Consider the following 16,782-nt stretch of genomic DNA (forward strand, 5'->3'; position numbering starts at 1 on the left):
GGGGCTGGGGCCCGGGGGGTGGGTGGCGCGCGGAGCAGTGGCCTGGAAGGACAGTTAAGCCTCTGTCTGGGGACTTTTAATCTGGCGGGCTGCTGTAGGAAGGGTCAGCCTGGAGAAAGGCAGTGCCCTCTCTCACCTCCCTAAGGAGGGCTCCCAGTGTCAGGCTTAGGGTCCCCCAGGAGCCAGACCCAAGGGCCAGGCCCTGCTGCGGACCAGAAATGCCAGTTTGGGGTTTCTGGGGCTGATGGCAGCTGTTCTTCCAGTACGCACCCTCAGTTTCCCTGGGCTCACAGCCTGAAGTGCCCACTTTGTTTTGGATCTGGCTGGAATAATGGGAGTTTTTGAGGGCCAGGGTGGGGCCCAGATAAAGTCTCAGCTGTCTATTGGTGGAGATGATTGGGAAAGAGAGTCTTTGAGCAGACAGGGCCCCCTAAAAGCTCTCTGGAGACCCAGAGACCTTCCCTCCATCATGCCTTGTACACCGTGTGACCCAGAGCAAGGCATGTCCCTTTTCTGAGCCTCATCTGTAAAAGGGGAATAATAGTGATGTGGAACTTAAGGACTATCAAGGAGCTGTCGTGTGGGTCATGCTCAACACCAGTGTCCTCTTGGGCAGGCTCACTCTTTGAGGTTAGGAAGATCAGATCCTGGGGGATAACTGCCTGAAATTCAAATCCCAGTCATTTTGCTCCTTTGGCTAAACTTTCAGAGAACTTCCACTGGATCACATCTGAGCCCCTTGGCCTGGGACTCAAGGCCTCTCAGAGCTGGTCCTTGCCACCCTCTCCAGCCACCTCTCCTGCCTGACTTTCCATCCTCCTAAATGCATGTAATCTGCTGCAAATGCTAGTCACTTTCTTGCCTGTGGACCATTCCATAGTCTATGCTCACTGCCTGAAATGCCCTTCTACTCATCTTCCTCAGTTGGAGAACTACCCAGCTCAGATGCCCCCTCCTCTGGTAAGCCATCCTTATTTAGCCAGGTTGGATTGGAGCCTCTTCTGGGCCCTTGCAGTCTTAGAGCCCTAATTGTGCCTTGAACTGTTAAGGTCTCTGTCTCCTGCTTCTCATTCCCAAGGTCTCAGAACCCCTGGAGGGCAGGAACTGGATCTCACCCATTTTTGTGTTGCCAGGATCCTGCACAGCACTGAGCTGAACTGGGAGAGCAGCAGCAGCCCCTCAGCCCTGTCCCCTGTCCCCAGCTTCCCCAGGGAAAGCCTGTCTACAGTGGAGCTCCACATCATTATAAAGAAGGGGAAACCAGTCAGGCCATCAGAATGGGTGGCACAGATTGTCCTAACAGTGTGTCCTGGGGCACTACAGGACTCAGGGTGTACAAGATGAAAACTTGGATTTCATCCCGAAGGCAAATAGGGAGCCATGGAAGGTTTGTGTGCAGGGCGTGGTCAGAACAGCATTAATAGACAGTATATGTTTTTCTTCTTCTGACTTATTTTATTCTGTATGACAGCCTTTAGGTCTGTCTGTCTATGCAAGTGACACTACTTTGTTCCTTTTTATGGCTGAGTAATATTCCATTGTATATATGTACCATATCTTCTTCATCCATTCATCTATTGATGGACATTAGGTTGCTTCCATGTCCTAGCCTCAATTTGTATATAGCAATGAGCATTGGGGTGTGTGTGTCTTTTTGAACTATGATTTTCTTTGAGTATATGCCCAGTAATGGGAATTCTGGGTCATATGGTAGTTCTATTTTTAGATTTTTAAAGAACCTCCATACTGTTTCCCATACCGGCTGTATTAATTTACATTCCCATCAACAGTGCAACAGAATTCCCTTTTCCCCCCACCCTCTTCAGTATTTATTGTTTATAGATTTTTTTAAATGATGGTCATTCTGACAGGTGTGAGGTGATACCTTATTGTAGTTTTGATTCTCAGTTTTCTAATGTCTGTTTAGTTCTTCCACCCATATTTTGATTGGGTTGTTTGGATTTTTTAACATTAAGCTACATGAGCTGCTTGTATATTTTGGAGATTGATCCCTTGTCAGTTCCTTCATTTGCAAATATTTTCTCCCATTCTGTATGTTGTCTTGTTTATGGTTTCCTTTGCTGTGCAAAAGCTTTTAAGTTTAATTAGGTCCCATTTGTTTATTTTTGTTTTCATTTTCATTACTTTAGGAGGTCGGTCAAAAAAGATCTTGCTGTAATTTATTTCAGAGTGTTCTGCATTACATTTAATTCTTTAATCCATTTTCTGAATTATTTTGTGTGTTTGGGAATGTTCTAATTTCATTCTTTTTCATGTAGCTGTCCAGATTTCATAGTACCACTTATTGAAGAAACTGTCTTTTCTCCATTGTATATTCTTGCCTCCTTTGTCATAGATTAGGTGACCATAGGTGTGTGGGTTTATCTCTGGGCTTTCTCTCCTGTGTAAAGTGCAATGCTCAGGCGAGATGTATGATATTCATAGACCTAAATGCATTGTGACAATACTAGAACATGAACTCAATAGTGAGGGATGGTGCTGATTATTGGAATTTAAACTATTGACTGCTTTCCTCTCCCTGTGCCCTCTCTGCAGAGACAGCTTACCAGTAACATTTTATAAAAGTCTCTAATTTATCTTCCACCAACCCTGTGAAATATACTGGGTTCCATGATAGTTCAGTTGGTAAAGAATCTGCCTGCAATGCAGGAGACCTCGGTTCAATTCCTGGGTTGGGAAGATCCTCTGGAGAAGGGATAGGCTACTCACCCCTCTATTCTTGGGCTTCCCTTGTGGTTCAGCTGGTAAAGAATCTGGCCGCAATGCAGGAGACCTGGGTTCGATCCCTGGGTTGGGAAGATCCCCTGGAGAAGGGAAAAGCTACCCATTCCAGTATTCTGGCCTGGAGAATTCCATGGGGTTGCAAAGAGTTGGGCATGACTGAGCGGCTTTCATTTTAACCCTGTGAAAGAGAAATTATTACCCCCATTTTGAAGATGAGGAAATAGAGGCTCAGAGAATACCTTGCCCAAGTTCACAAAGCCAAGGTGACAGCAGGGATTCCTGCCCACCTGCCCTAGCTTTTTCTTCCCCATTCAAGACAGAGTCCCCATCTGGGTGAGGCCAGGTCCTCTACTTTTCGGGCTAAGGGAAGTTTGAGTTCCTTCCGGAAAATATGTCTTTATTTCTTGCCTGTGGCCTGATGACCCAGCTGCTGCTAAGATAGTATCTGTTCAGGCTGTCCACAGGGCTGGAGAAACCTTGCTGATTTGGGTGACAGGAGGTGGCGCTGCTCCTGGTGAAATCTTTCCTCTTCCCAAACTTCCTTCTGTGAGTCTGTGTGGTGCACCATTTTTAAAGTTTATTTTTTTAATTTTATTTGGCTGCTCCATACCTTAGTTGAGGCATACAGGATCTTCAGTTGTGTCGTGCTGGCCCTAGTTCCCTGTGTGTGTGCGTGTTTTGTCTCTCAGTCATGTCCAACTCTTTGCAACCCCATAAACAGTGACATGCCAGGTCCCTCTGTCCACTGGATTCTCCAGGCAAGAATACTGGAGTGGATTGCCATTTCCTTCTCCAGGGGATCTTCCCAACCCAGGGATTGAACCCAGGTCTCCTGTATTGCAGGCAGATGCTTTACCGTCTGAGCTACTAGGGAAGGCCAAGGATAAGTTCCCTGACCAGGGATCGAACCTGGGCCCCCTGCATTGGGAGCACGTGGTCTTAGCCACTGGACCACTAAGGAAATCCCTGGTGCACCTTTTGACCCTCATGTTCTGCTTAAGCTACTTTTGTGTCCTCAGGCCTGGCCTCTCCCAGCTGTTGGGCCCTGATGTGGGGAGGTTGACTATGGGAGCCTTCCTCACCTCTGTATTCATCCTAGAAGTCAGTTGTAGGAGTAGGCCAGGCTGGGCCTGCTTTTTTTTTCTGTCCACATCACCCAGCACAGGCTGGACACAGAGAAGGTGCCAGTGAGTGTTGGGGAAGTGAATGACCAGAAGAAAGTAGGTGTTATAATAGAAAAAGAAGGTCTTGCTCCATGGAGAGCTATAGTTGGTTCTTGAGCAGAGGGTTCCTGAGAGCTCTTATGTGTCAGTAATTCTCCCTGTTTGATCAATGAAGAACCTGAGACTCAGAGAGGGGAACTGACTTGACCAAGGCTGCACAGCATGGATGTTCCAAATTGGAACCTGAACCCAGGGTTCTTGCTTCTTAAGGGTGGCTGGAGGCCTTCAGGTGTGATGGATCAGGGTGGAGTCCAGAGCATTATGGTTCTGAGCTGATTCAGGTCAGCAGCATACTTCTGTAACTCAGTACTGGGCTGGATTGTGTCAGAGGTGGGCCAGCTGGTTTAGAGTCTTGCCCTGGAGGTTGTTTGGGGGGAACTTAACCCCGCACTGAAAATAATTCGAACACCAGACCTGGATAGGGCCCTTCCACTTAAGGAAGTAGTCTCAGTTTCCTGATCTGTAAGGCAGGAGAACTAGCTTGGCTGACCTCTCAGACCCACACACTCAGATGTTCTGAGCTCAGTGCCAGTGGGTGGCCCCCACAGTCAGGATCCTGAGGACTCCCAAGAGGGAGAGAGACTCCAGAAGGGGCTCCAGAGACCCAGGGCTTCCAGAGGAGGCTGAGAGGCATCACACTGCAATAGCACCTGCTGATAACATCTGAGGTTACCCCTCAGCTATTTCCCCAGACCAGCCCCAGTGTTTGTGATGCAGAAAGCATACCAGGCAAAGCTGGGCACCTACGGGCCTTCAGCCCCAGGGAGGACATTTGGGAGAGGGTAGAGGATGACTCGGGAGAAGGCAATGGCACCCCACTCCAGTACTCTTGCCTGGAAAATCCCATGGACGGAGGAGCCTGGTAGGCTGCAGTCCATGGGTTCGCTGAGAGTTGGACACGACTGAGCGACTTCACTTTCACTTTTCACTTTCATGCATTGGAGGAGACAATGGCAACCCACTCCAGTGTTCTTGCCTAAAGAATCCCAGGGACGGCGGGGCCTGGTGGGCTGCCGTCTATGGGGTCGCACAGAGTCGGACACGACTGAAGCGACTTAGCAGCAACAGCAGCAGAGGATGACTCCAAAGCTCCTCATTGTCCTCCAACTCAGCCTTGCCCTCTCTTTACCATCCCTCTGCCCCAAGCCATAGGGATAACTGACAGTTTCCCAAAATACTATGGATCACCTGCCCCAGTTTTTGCTCTTTGCTCCTCTTCTCTCTCCACCCACCTAATTTCCTACCTATCTTCCGAAACAGGTGTCCTCTCCTCCAGGAAGCCTTCCCTGACCACACCCCTTTTCCATTAGGGGCCCTCATGTCTCCTTCAGCCCTGATCACCCTAAGATGTCATTGACTATTTCTGGATCTTCCCCTGTCCTCTCTCCTCCACCTTCAACCTTGACAGTGAGCTCAAGATCATGGAAGGGTCTAACCTACCTCAGAGTCCCCAAGCGCCCCACACAGACAGAGGTGCAGATACGGCAGCCTCTGTAAAGGGTGAGTGAGTGAAGGGGTGGTGGTGGGGTCTAAGTCTTGCTGGGGGTGCCTAAGTTGCTCTCCCTTCTGAGGATGGCCTTCAGTGTGAGAACCTTGATCTGTGGTCAGTCTGGCTGTCACCTTGCTACTCTGCCCATGCTGCTGCTACTGCTGCTAAGTAGCTTCAGTCGTGTCCGACTCTGTGCGACCCCATAGACGGCAGCCCACCAGGCTTCCCCGTCATACCACGCATTTCCTGCCCCTATTATCTTCTTGGAATACCTGCATCCTGCCCACCTTCTTCACCTGCTAAAATCATAACTTTTTAAATTATTTCACAAAATCTAAATCATCTCCTTTAGTTATCTTGACAAACTTACGAGGCAGGTACTATTCTTAGATTGCAAGGAAATTGAGAGTTAGGCTGTGGAGCTGAGGCTTGTCCGGGTCCCAAGGCTGGGAATGGAAGAACTGGGATCTCCCCCCTGCCCAGTGCACTCTGCTGCCCCTCAGTGGTTCGGGTCCTGGGCCTATGTTTCCCTTCACAGCACCTCACCTCCTGCAAAGGCAGGAGTTTCCAGAATGATGACAGGTCACTTTCCCCTGCTGGACTGGACAGGGCCAGCCAGATGGGTGGCAAGCAGGCAATACATTCCAGAGCCACCCGAGTGGAGAAGCTGGAATGCTGTCCAGCCACCCTGAAAAATCTGTAACCAGTTTGGGAACTGCCCCAGCCACTCTTCCTGGCTTTGGGCTCACTAGCCTGGGGCCACAGAGAGAAAGACAGGGTGAGGAAGAGCCAGGTTGGGTGAGGAGGAGAGTCAGAGCCAGGTCCAGGGGGCAGGTAGTGAGTCTGCATGCCAGGCTTGCTCTGCCCCTGGCTTATCGGTGACCTTGGGTAAGATCTTGGGCTACCCTTTCGGGCCTTGTTGGTTTGCCTTTTTGTTGTTTGTTTGTTTTTAACAAACATGAGTACAGTGAGTACAGTAACATCATGGCTGCTTCACAGTGGGGAACTACCAGGAAGAGTAGATCTTGGCCTTGCCAGTAAGACGTGTTCCCTCTGGTGGAGAACTAATCAGAACTAATTCCCTCACACTAAAAACTGTGGGAGCTCCCTGGAAGAGAGGATCTAGGAGGTAGTGGTCATTTTACCCCCAAACTGAGTTTGACTCTTGGTGGGTGTCAAGTCAAAAGACACAGCCAAGCCAAAGAGCAGGAGAGGGGGACTTCCCTGGTGGTCCAGTAGTTAAGAATCTGCCTCCCGATGCAAGGGACACAAGTCCGATCTCTGGTTCTGAAAGATTCCACGTGCTTTGGGGCAACTAAGTTTGTGTGCCACAACTATTGAGCCTGTGTGCTGCCACTACTGAAGAGCCCGTGTTCCGCAACCAAAGAAGCCGCTGCAATGAGAAGCCTGTGCAGTGCAACAAAGAGTAGCCCCACTCGCTGCAACTAGAGAAAGCCTGCATGCAGCAACAAAGACCCAACACAACCAAAAATAAATAAATGACCAACAAGGCCAGAATGATCCCATGGGAGTTAAATTGCAGACCTGAGGCTTGTCTGAGTCCCACAGCTGGGAACTAGGAAAGAGTCCCATAGCAGAACTAGGATCTCCCACCTGTCCAGAGAAAGCAAGATGTTCTACCTTAGTCTTTTCAGTGAAGGCATCTCCTTAGGAGAAGCCTGGGTGAGACCCTAGGTGAAGAACTCTTTCACCTTGTCACTAGACTCCCGACTACCAGCAGGCTGGCCCGTGTCAGCCTGAGACTCCTGGGCAAGGTGCACTGGGAAAATCGTGGTCCAAGGCCTTTCCTGGTGTCCCCTCCCCTTGCCCTATTCCCGTGGTTCCCCCATCTCTGCCTTCTCCACTTTCCCCACACTTGCATGGGCTTCCAGCTTGGGGGCCTGGCTTCAGCTGTCTGAGACCCTGGTCCCGCATTGCAGGGAAGTGAACCTGGGAGAAAGAGGAATGTTCTCTTTCTCTGAGATGGGTCTGAGGTTCTGGTGGACACTGGAGCCTGCCCACACAGAGGCATTCCTCCACCAGTCAGCATCCCCTCACCGAAGCACCGTGCCTGCTCTGTGGGAGGAGTCCCAGGCAAGACACACAACCAGGGCCAGAATCTTGACCTGGGTGCTGGTCCTGGCTCTGTCTCTGGCTCATTGTGAGCCCTTGGGCCCTAGTTTCCTCCTCTGTCAAATGGGAGTTTGGCAGAGGTGATTTCTAAAGGCTGTCCAGGCCCTGGCTCTCTAACAGTCTGTGTGTGTATGTCTGAATATGACTGCCTGTGTGTGCCCATGTGTGTTTACCACACCTCTGGAGGAATGATTAGCAGTGGGATGACGGAGGAAGGGTATTCCAGATAGAGACCCAGCTTGAGGTGAACTGTGTTGGCCACAGTACCATTGAGTGCATACTGGGAAGCCAGGGTATTGAGTGTTTCCTGTCGTGGGGCTGAAGCACAGACAGGGACTGAGGGAGGGGGCACTGGAAGCTCAGTCAGCTCTCTAGGATATGGGGGAGACCCTCCCCGGCAGAGCCATCCTCCAGTGAAAGGGGGTGCCTGGGAACACCTGTACAACATGTGAGCTAAAAGGGAATAGTTAGGGGCAAGAGTGGGCAGAGGACACTCCTGCCTACCGGAACAAGCACTCCTGGTCACTTTCTGCCTCTTTCAGACCAGGGCTGGCGCAGAGGAGGCAGCCTGGGGAAGGCTCATCCTAGCTGACTTCCTGTGACCCAGAGCCCCAGCTGTCCCCACCTCCCTGTCTCTGGAGCCCACATCATTGCCTGCCCTGAGAAATGCTGGAAGCTGGGCGAGGTCCCAGGCTGGAGGACCTGTTTTTCCTGTTTCCCACAGAGCTCCCTGCAGCTCGGTCCAGGCCTGTGCATTCATGAGTGAGGAACCTGAACTGGAGCTGAGCATCCTGACAGCAAGAGCAGGGGCTGGTCAGGTATGGGCTCGAGAGGGTGGGGTCTGCTGGCTGGGAAGTTGGGAGGCTGGGGCAGGCAGGCTCGTGCATGTGTATACACTGACCTGGGGGTAAATCAAGGGGATCCATGCCCTGCTACCTCATCCCAAGCTGTGATGAATTCAGGCTTCAGAGCCCGACAGCCCTGGGTATCAAATCCAGTTTTTCCAATACCTGGCAGTGTGACCTTAAACAAGTAGCCTAACTTCTATGGCAGTATCTGCTGAGGAATGCGGTGAGGATGCTGGAGGGGAAGCTGCTCAACCCAGACTTGGTCCCTACAAAGTGAAGAGGGTGGCAGTCCAGACTCAGGAGATCAGGAGCTCCTGAGCCAGAGAGGTGTCAGATAGAGGAATGTGGATCAGACAGCTGACCCATCTTCAGAATGCCTGGGTCCAGTTTCTTCCCTCTGGCTCTTCCCTGATCTGTCCAGAGAAGGGCAGGGTTCTTGAAAAAGACCCAGTCCAGGGGTCTGCCTGGGGCAGGAACAGGCCTCAGGTGGACTGGGCCCCTGGAGAGCTGGTGTGACCCCTGGCCACCTAGGGTCAGCAGCTGAGAAATCCTTCAGTGTCATTGTCCACTGAAGGGACCTCAGTGTCATTGTCCGCTGAAAGGAGACCAATATGATAAAGCTTAGCCTCCTCTGGGCTCCCATAGCCTCTTGTGCTTGCTTTACTCACTCATTCATTCATTCTCTCATTCATGCCTGTTTTGAATCAGGCCTTTAGCTGGAGGACAGGGCCAGAGAAAAGAATCAGATAGGAGTTCCTGGAATGTCTTGGGATAGAGGGTGGAGACAAATCCCCAGCAGGATGTATGGAATGCCCTGAGGGGTTAGTGATGCAGGGAAAGAGCCTTGGAGATAAGATGAGATTTGAGAAGTCTTGAGGGATGGGTGGAGTGCCGTGTGAGTGGGTCAGGAAAGGCTTTCCAGACAGAAAGAACAGTGACACACACAAAGGCAGAGAAGCCTGTCAGGGCACTCACATGGCTCACAGCTCCCACCACACTCAGAGCTCTCGAGGGCAGGGCCAGCCAGAACTGGGCACAGAGGGGTAGCTGAGTGGTGCTGGACAAAGTTAGGTGGGAGCTGGTCCCAGGCAGCTGGGAGTGAGGCCCCAAGGGTGTCAGGGGTCAGGAGAGGCAGTAGGAAGGGCCAAGGGAGAGGACTGGGGACTTGGCTGGCTTTGTAAGCAGGAGCCGGTCAGAGGGGTGGGGAAGGAAGTTGTACTCACAAGCTGGTGGGCTGGCCTGTGGAGGGAAAGGGCAGGCGGGGGTCAGTCTGGACAGGGGCTGCAGTGATAGAGTTCCTAGCTGCCTTGGGAGGGTGGAGGCCAGGATGTCTTAAAACAGGTGGAAAGGGCAGCTCCCTTGGTTCATGAGAGACTTACACAAGTTTCCACCTCTGCATCAGTGTCAGAGACACCACCGTGAATAATTACCAAGGAACTCTGTGACCAGCTATGAGATGGTGACATGAAGGGAAGATGAAGGCCCTGACCCTCGCTCTGAGGAGAGACCTGCCAGGCCTCAGCACCGGGGCAGGAGCAGAGCAGCAGTGTGGAGGTGGAGCTGGGGTGGGGGTGCCCTGAGCATGCCCAGTGGTCACAGCACCTAATGAGGGAAGTGTTGGCACCACAGTGCTACCAGGCCAGGGGATTCAGCACCTGAGAGGTCTGACCCTCAGGAGAGCAGGAAATTCCTAATGTCACCTAGGGCTCTGTGGCAGAGCTAGACACCCCAAGCCAGTGTCCCCAGGGGGAGTGTGGCCCCTCCATAGATCCTCAGTCTCGCACCTGGGCCTCCATGCTCCTTCTGCAGTTCCTGTGAGCCAGCAACCTCTGCTTACCCCTCAGTGCTTCAGAACTGGTGATCCCAGCCTTCACCCTTCTCCACAGCCCATGACACCCCTTTGGGGCACCCCACACTTACTGTGTCTGACACTGAGTTCCCTCTCCTCCTGACCCCTGAGCCTGAGGCATCCTGGCCCCTTCTCCATCCAGACTCCCTCCCAAACAGCTCTCAGACCTCTCCCCTCATGAGGTTCCCGGGCCTGGCCCCAGCATGGGCCTGGTGCCACTCCTTTGGCCCACCACACTCACCTGCTCCACAGCTTCCAGGACCTTCTGTTGCTCCTCTGCTCATGGCCTAAGAGGGCTTCCCAAAGAGGTCAGGAGAAGCCACGGCTGAGCTGAGCCTCAAAGCCCATAACATAGTGTGCCCACCGTGTGCCAAGAGCGGCTCCAGAGGTTTTAAACAAATTGAAGGCCTGTAATGTAGCTTCTGTTGATCACCTCATTTCACAGATGAGGGGACAAAGGCAGCCTGGGTCCAGAGGCCAGCTTCTTCCTAATCACTAGATTAGGATAAAGAGTTGTCATTTCAACAGATGGAGACGCGGGGCATGCAGGGATTCCAGTCTGAAAGAGTAACGTGAAGCATGGCTGAGAGGGGAAACGTGTTAGGTGCATTCAGGAAACGGCAGGTCACGGGGGATGCGGATGGTGACAGAAGCTGGTTTATACAAACCGCTGGTACCAGCCTGAGGAGCTGGGTTTTCTCCTGAGATCAGACAGGAGCCACAGCAGCTTTCCAGCAGGGGGATGACTTTCTCTTTTCCAAAGATCCCTCTGGATGGAGGGGACTGAGGCTGGAGACAGGGAGACCGATACAGGGGCTCCAGCAGCAAGGGTGGAGTTGACACGGCTGCAAGGAGCTGGGTAGGATGGAGGAAATGCTTTAATGATGGTTCCTGAGTCAAGAGGGGTCCTAGCCATTTGGCCCTGCCAATGGCCCCTGATCACATACGTACCTTCTCATCCTGTATCTCCCCTGGCTCCTTGGGGAGGAACCTGTGTCTGTGGGAGCAAGGTCATGAGGGCAGGCTCCCTGCCTCCTAGTCGCATCTTTGCTGACAGTAGCAGGCAGGGAAGATAGAGGAGGGAGGGTTATGGGGAAAGAAGGAAGCTGAAAAGCCAATTGTCCCTCAGCCGCCCTGATCTCAACTTCATGGGCCCTGAGCTGCTTCTGGGAGGCCTGGCTGAGCAGAAATCTCAGCGTCTAAGGGAATGGATGTCATTGGCCCCACAGAATCTCTGAGTCCCAGCCTCTCAGGATCCTGGGGTTCCAAAATAGGAGGGATTATACAGCCCCAGATTCTCAGCGTGAGGAGGACTCACACATCATCTGCCTTCTGTGTCCTCCCAGACACACCCACACACAGGGCACAAGCCCTTCTGCACTCACTAGGGAGCCACTTGCACAGCCCCATAATCAGGGAGTTCTGCTATGACTTCCAGCCTGCCTTCTGAGACCTTTGGGCACATCTTTGCCCTCCAGACTGGGATAGTCTGAGAGAGCTCTTCTTGGTCACATTGGAGGGATGGGGAGAGGAGTAAGGTCGCATCCTGATCTCCAGGTGCTCTCTGTCTGGGTGGTCAGGCACCATAGCGGCATTATATGCTCACTGGGAACAAGGAGAAGGTCGAGGTGGTGGCGATGTGTGGAGAGAAGCAGGGCAGGCCTGGAGGAAGCTAAGTTTGCCCCACAGAAGTTCCCCATTACCCCCATTCCCATCTCCACCCCAGACTTGCCTGCAATCTTCAGGAAGGTCACTGCCCCATCAGGTGGCCTCAGAGGCCAGGGAACAGGACTGCTGTGTACAGATGCAGAAAGTACCAGAATATAGGAGTCCCTAAAAAACATTTGCCGAGAGGTGACTGAATAACTAAAGAGGGAGACCCTTACAAAACTCCCTGAAATGCCAAAATACTAGGCACAGGGCTGGAGCCTCCCAGAGAGTGGAAAGATAGGCCAAATAAAAGAACTTCCTAATGCCTCCAGAAAGGTATGAGCTGCCCTAGGCAGAATCCTAGATCTGGGACTCTGTTCCTGAAGTTCTCAAACACACACACACACACACACAAAATTTTTAAGGCAACATGCTAAGTATTTTAGGCTTCGAGGAATGTATGGTCTTTGCCACAACTATTCAGTGCTGCATAAACAGATGGTCATGGCTGTGTTCCAATAAAGCTTTATTTACAAAAACAGACTGGTGGGCTGGATTTGTCCCTCAGTTTGCCTACCCCTGTTTTAACTTGTTAGAATTATATGATCCTGACATTCAGGGATCTCATTAAGGTCCCAGGGTTCCAAGGTTCTGGGCCCTCTGTGTCCACAGAGAGAAGCAGATCAGATGCAATAAAAGCCTTGAATGTGGTTGGGCAGATCCTAACGGAGGTGTCTGTGGTCACTTGGGGTCCCTCATGGCCTGGGTCAGGCGGGTGTGTCAGGCCTCCCTGCTGGGTCCCTGGCCATCCATGACCCTGATGGTTGTTCTCTGCACCCCCACCCCACCCCCATCCCTGCTTCCCTTCAGGGCCATGGCCACAGGCCTGGACACCTGGAATGGCACCACCAATGGCACGTGGGATGGGGATGAGCTGGACTACAAGTGCCGCTTCAACGAGAGCTTCAAGTACGTGCTGCTGCCCGTGTCCTATGGCGTGGTGTGCGTGCTCGGGCTGTGTCTGAACGCCGCGGCGCTCTACATCTTCCTGTGCCGCCTCAAGACCTGGAACGCCTCCACCACGTACATGTTCCACCTGGCCGTGTCGGATGCGCTGTACGCCGCCTCCCTGCCCCTGCTGGTCTACTACTACGCCCAAGGCGACCACTGGCCCTTCAGCACCGTGCTCTGCAAGCTGGTGCGCTTCCTCTTCTACACCAACCTTTACTGCAGTATCCTGTTCCTCACGTGCATCAGCGTGCACCGGTGCCTGGGCGTCCTGCGTCCGCTGCACTCGCTGCGCTGGGGCCGGGCCCGCTACGCCCGCCGGGTGGCGTTCGCCGTGTGGGTGCTGGTGCTGTCCTGCCAGGCCCCTGTGCTGTACTTCGTCACCACCAGCACCCGAAGCAGCCGCATCATCTGCCATGACACCTCGGCACCCGAGCTCTTCGGCCACTTTGTGGCCTACAGCTCCGTCATGCTGAGCCTGCTCTTCGCAGCGCCCTTCGCCGTCATCCTGGTCTGTTACGTACTCATGGCTCGGCGGCTGCTAAAGCCGGCCTATGGGACCTCCGGCGGCCTGCCACGGGCCAAGCGCAAGTCCGTGCGCACCATCGCCATTGTGCTGACTGTCTTCGTCCTCTGCTTTCTGCCTTTCCACGTCACCCGCACCCTCTACTACTCCTTCCGCTCGCTGGACCTCAGCTGCCGCACCCTCGACGCCATCAACTTGGCTTACAAGGTCACCCGGCCGCTGGCCAGCGCCAACAGTTGCCTTGACCCCGTGCTCTACTTCCTGGCTGGGCAGAGGCTCGTGCGCTTTGCCCGGGATGCCAAGCCACCCACAGACCCCACCCCTCCCACCCAGGCTCGCCACCGGCTGGGCCTGCACAGGTCCTACGGAACTGACGCCGACAGGACAGAAGACTCGGCCAGCCGTGAGAACTCCAGGGGGACAGAGTCCTCGCTGGCTGGTAGTGGCGCTGACACTAAGGACATCTGGCTGTAGAAAGCTGAACCCCTGTTCAAGTTTACATGAGATGGGGCTGTAGACTTGTTCAAACGGGACAGTCTCCCCAGATATGGACCATCAGTGACTCAGGCAGGATGGTCAAGGGAGCTGTGACCCCAGTGCTCTGTCATTTGAGTGGGACTCGGTCTGTTCTCTGTAGTCCAGAGAGCATGGCAGTCCCCACACCCTTAGTCACCATTTGTGTGTGCGGGGTAGGGAGTAAGATCTTAAGAAGGGAGTTCAGGGACAATGCCAGCCCTGGCCTGACTCCCACATAAATACCTGGCTGTGCCTTCCAGGGTCCCTGGGCTGGGCTCCAGCCTAATCAAGTCAAATGGAGAAACAGGCCCAGAGAGGAAAGCGACTTTCCAAGGTCACACAGCCAAGCCTGGGCCTGAGCTGCCTGGGAGGGGTGGGGTCACAAGTTGACCAGAGGACCCTGGTAAGGGGTAAGGACTGAGCCAGTGGTTCCCACGATGAGTCGGAGTGGTCTGAGTGCCATCGTGGGCTTGGCTGTGAGGAGTACCCTCAGTCCAAGGGATGCGTGTCTGGGAACTGATGTCATAAACCCATCATAAACAGTTTATGATGACATAAACTGATGTCATCTGGAGGCTGGGACTGATACTAAAGGTATCGTTACTGCTGAGCCAGGCCCCGTTGTATAGTTTGGGGATGGGGTTACGGCCTGGGAAGCTCTAGCCATGCACGCTGCTGTCCTTTCTCCAACCTGCTCTCTGCTGCTGCCTGGCTTCCCACCAGCTGCCTCAGGGGTGGTCTCATATGAGGAATAGTCTCTCCACACACCCAGGTCATTCTCCACTCTAAAGTTAACTGACTTTTCTGCCTGATTTTGCTGGCCACAGAGGGTCCCTGTCCTTAGGGTCCCCCCAGTTTAGGATTTAATGGCAATAACCATTAAGTGCTGATAAATGTTAAACCATTTAACTGACTGTCCAGAGAGGGTGGGGGGAATCCCTGATTTGTAAACACTGCCAATAGCTATGGTACAAATAATCCTACCAGGGCCAGCTTCAGACTGCCAGTGGGATGTCAGCCTCCTTGCAAAATGCCTGAAAATTTAGCAGCTGGCTCTTTTGAGCAGGTACAAGTTTCTCTAGCACACCACTGGATAACATGAATGGTTGGGGCTGTGTACTGTGCGTCAGGGAAAGCCTCCTGGAGTGGCAAGACTTCCGAGAAGAACACTTCATCAGAGAAGAACATGAAAGTGCAGGTGCCAGCTAGCTCTAGCCTTTGGGCAGGAATAGGAGAAGGCAATGGCAACCCACTCCAGTACTCCTGCCTGGAAAATCCCATGGACGGAGGAGCCTGGTAGGCTACAGTCCATGGGGTTGCTAGAGTCGGACACGACTGAGCGACTTCATTTTCACTTTCAGGGCAAAACTGACCTCACTTTTAACTTCGAGAATAAGGATTATCTCTCTCTCCCTCTGGGAAAGCCCTTCCATGATGGGCCCACTCTGCCTGCTTTCCCCCCCTACCTCCACCTACCTCCAGTGACTTCTCCATCCTTCCCACTCTGCCTTGTCAAAACGGCACCCTCAGGGTTGCCCTATTTAGAGTCTAGCCCCAGGGCTCCCCCGTGTGACAGGGACCTGTCATGAGCCATGACCCAGACCATTGTTCTGCATTGTGTAGTGTGAGGTGACTTGCCCGTAGTAGTGTGGAGTGCTCACCTCCCGCATTCTAGGTTCTATACTTCTGTTAATATAGCCAAGATGCCTATGATTATCTTTGTGATGATCTCTTAGAGTCTGTCCTTGAACCTTTCTTGCAGGCCTGAGTTTCCTACCAGCTGCTGCTCAGGCTGAACCCCATCTCAGTTTATAAGGAGCCTCTACCCAGGTGAGATGCTCTACTGACCAGGAGTGTTGATGCTGAGCTCTGACTCCCTCAGCCCTGCTCAGACCCAGAGGCAGGGAGTTATATGTCATGACTTTGCGGGCCCTTGAATGTGCATCTGCAGTTGGGGATGGGACTGTGTCCCATGAGCCGAAGTTCCCCTGGTCCCCACTCCTTTCATGACCTGCCCACTTACCCCTCCAGCAGCTGTTCTGAGACCCCAAGAACTGAGGACTCAGCCTCCGCAGCACATGGAGACCACATTATGGCCTAGCCTCAGGAAGCCTTCCGTGAAACCAGTGCCTGGAGATGTCTAAGGACACAGGACTTAGGGGACAGGAGGAGTTTACTCACCATCCTATCCTGTGGCCGACACTGGTGGGGGTGGGGAATGAAAACCCTAAGGGAACCATGGACAGGCCCAGGCCCCATCTCTGGATCCCGGTCAGACTGCCTGGCCCCTTTTTGTGGACATAGGGCCTTGCTGTTCAGTGGGCAGGTCACCCTCCTTGAGGGTGGATTCCCGACCCTGTTGCCTTATACTATTTTCAGCCCAAGTAAGAGCAGGATTTTCCACTCCTGGCCCCAGACCATTGTCCAGCAGTGACGTGGAGGGACCTGTCTGCTCTCAAAATATCTCCTCTTACTCTGTGGGCCTCCCTGCCCTTTCCCCACCTCTTCAGCCTGACATCACTTCCTGGGGCTGTTGACTCCGGAAGGCCACTGTGACAGGGCGCAGCCCCTGACGGACCCCGGGGACTATCAACTCAGCTGCAGACTCAAGGCCAGAGAGGGGCGGGGCCTTGCCCAAGGTCACCCGGCAGGTCAGCTTGGCGCCTGGATGTGCGCCAGGGGCTTGGACCGCCCCAGCTGCTCCGGTCCCTTCCGTGCAGGTCAGTGCCTCTGTGGGAATCCTGCCGTCACCCCCACCACCTCAGCTCTTCCCGCCTCTGACGGAGCTAGGGAGC

At 53.3% G+C, this 16,782-nt stretch overlaps 1 protein-coding gene across 6 annotated transcripts in view; it reads left to right on the forward strand.

The window, feature by feature from the left end:
* The window catches only part of P2RY2 (purinergic receptor P2Y, G-protein coupled, 2), a 16,285-nt gene extending 585 nt beyond the window's left edge, over positions 1-15,700 (forward strand). For 2 of the 6 annotated variants that reach the window (XM_010849508.1, XM_010849507.1), the window contains exons 2-4: positions 5,229-5,468; positions 8,133-8,408; positions 12,808-15,700. In XM_010849508.1, the coding sequence (XP_010847810.1) occupies positions 12,812-13,945 (1,134 nt within the window). In that variant the 5' untranslated portion in view covers positions 5,229-5,468; positions 8,133-8,408; positions 12,808-12,811 and the 3' untranslated portion in view covers positions 13,946-15,700. The remainder of the gene's footprint in view (positions 1-5,228; positions 5,469-8,132; positions 8,409-12,807) is intronic. The other 4 variants (XM_010849510.1, XM_010849505.1, XM_010849509.1 and 1 more) reach the window with 2 other exon arrangements.
* The last annotated feature ends 1,082 nt before the right edge of the window (positions 15,701-16,782 follow it).

This window comes from Bison bison, unplaced genomic scaffold (assembly GCF_000754665.1).
Source record: "Bison bison bison isolate TAMUID 2011002044 unplaced genomic scaffold, Bison_UMD1.0 scf7180017864284, whole genome shotgun sequence".
In the NCBI taxonomy this organism is placed as follows: domain Eukaryota; kingdom Metazoa; phylum Chordata; class Mammalia; order Artiodactyla; family Bovidae; genus Bison; species Bison bison.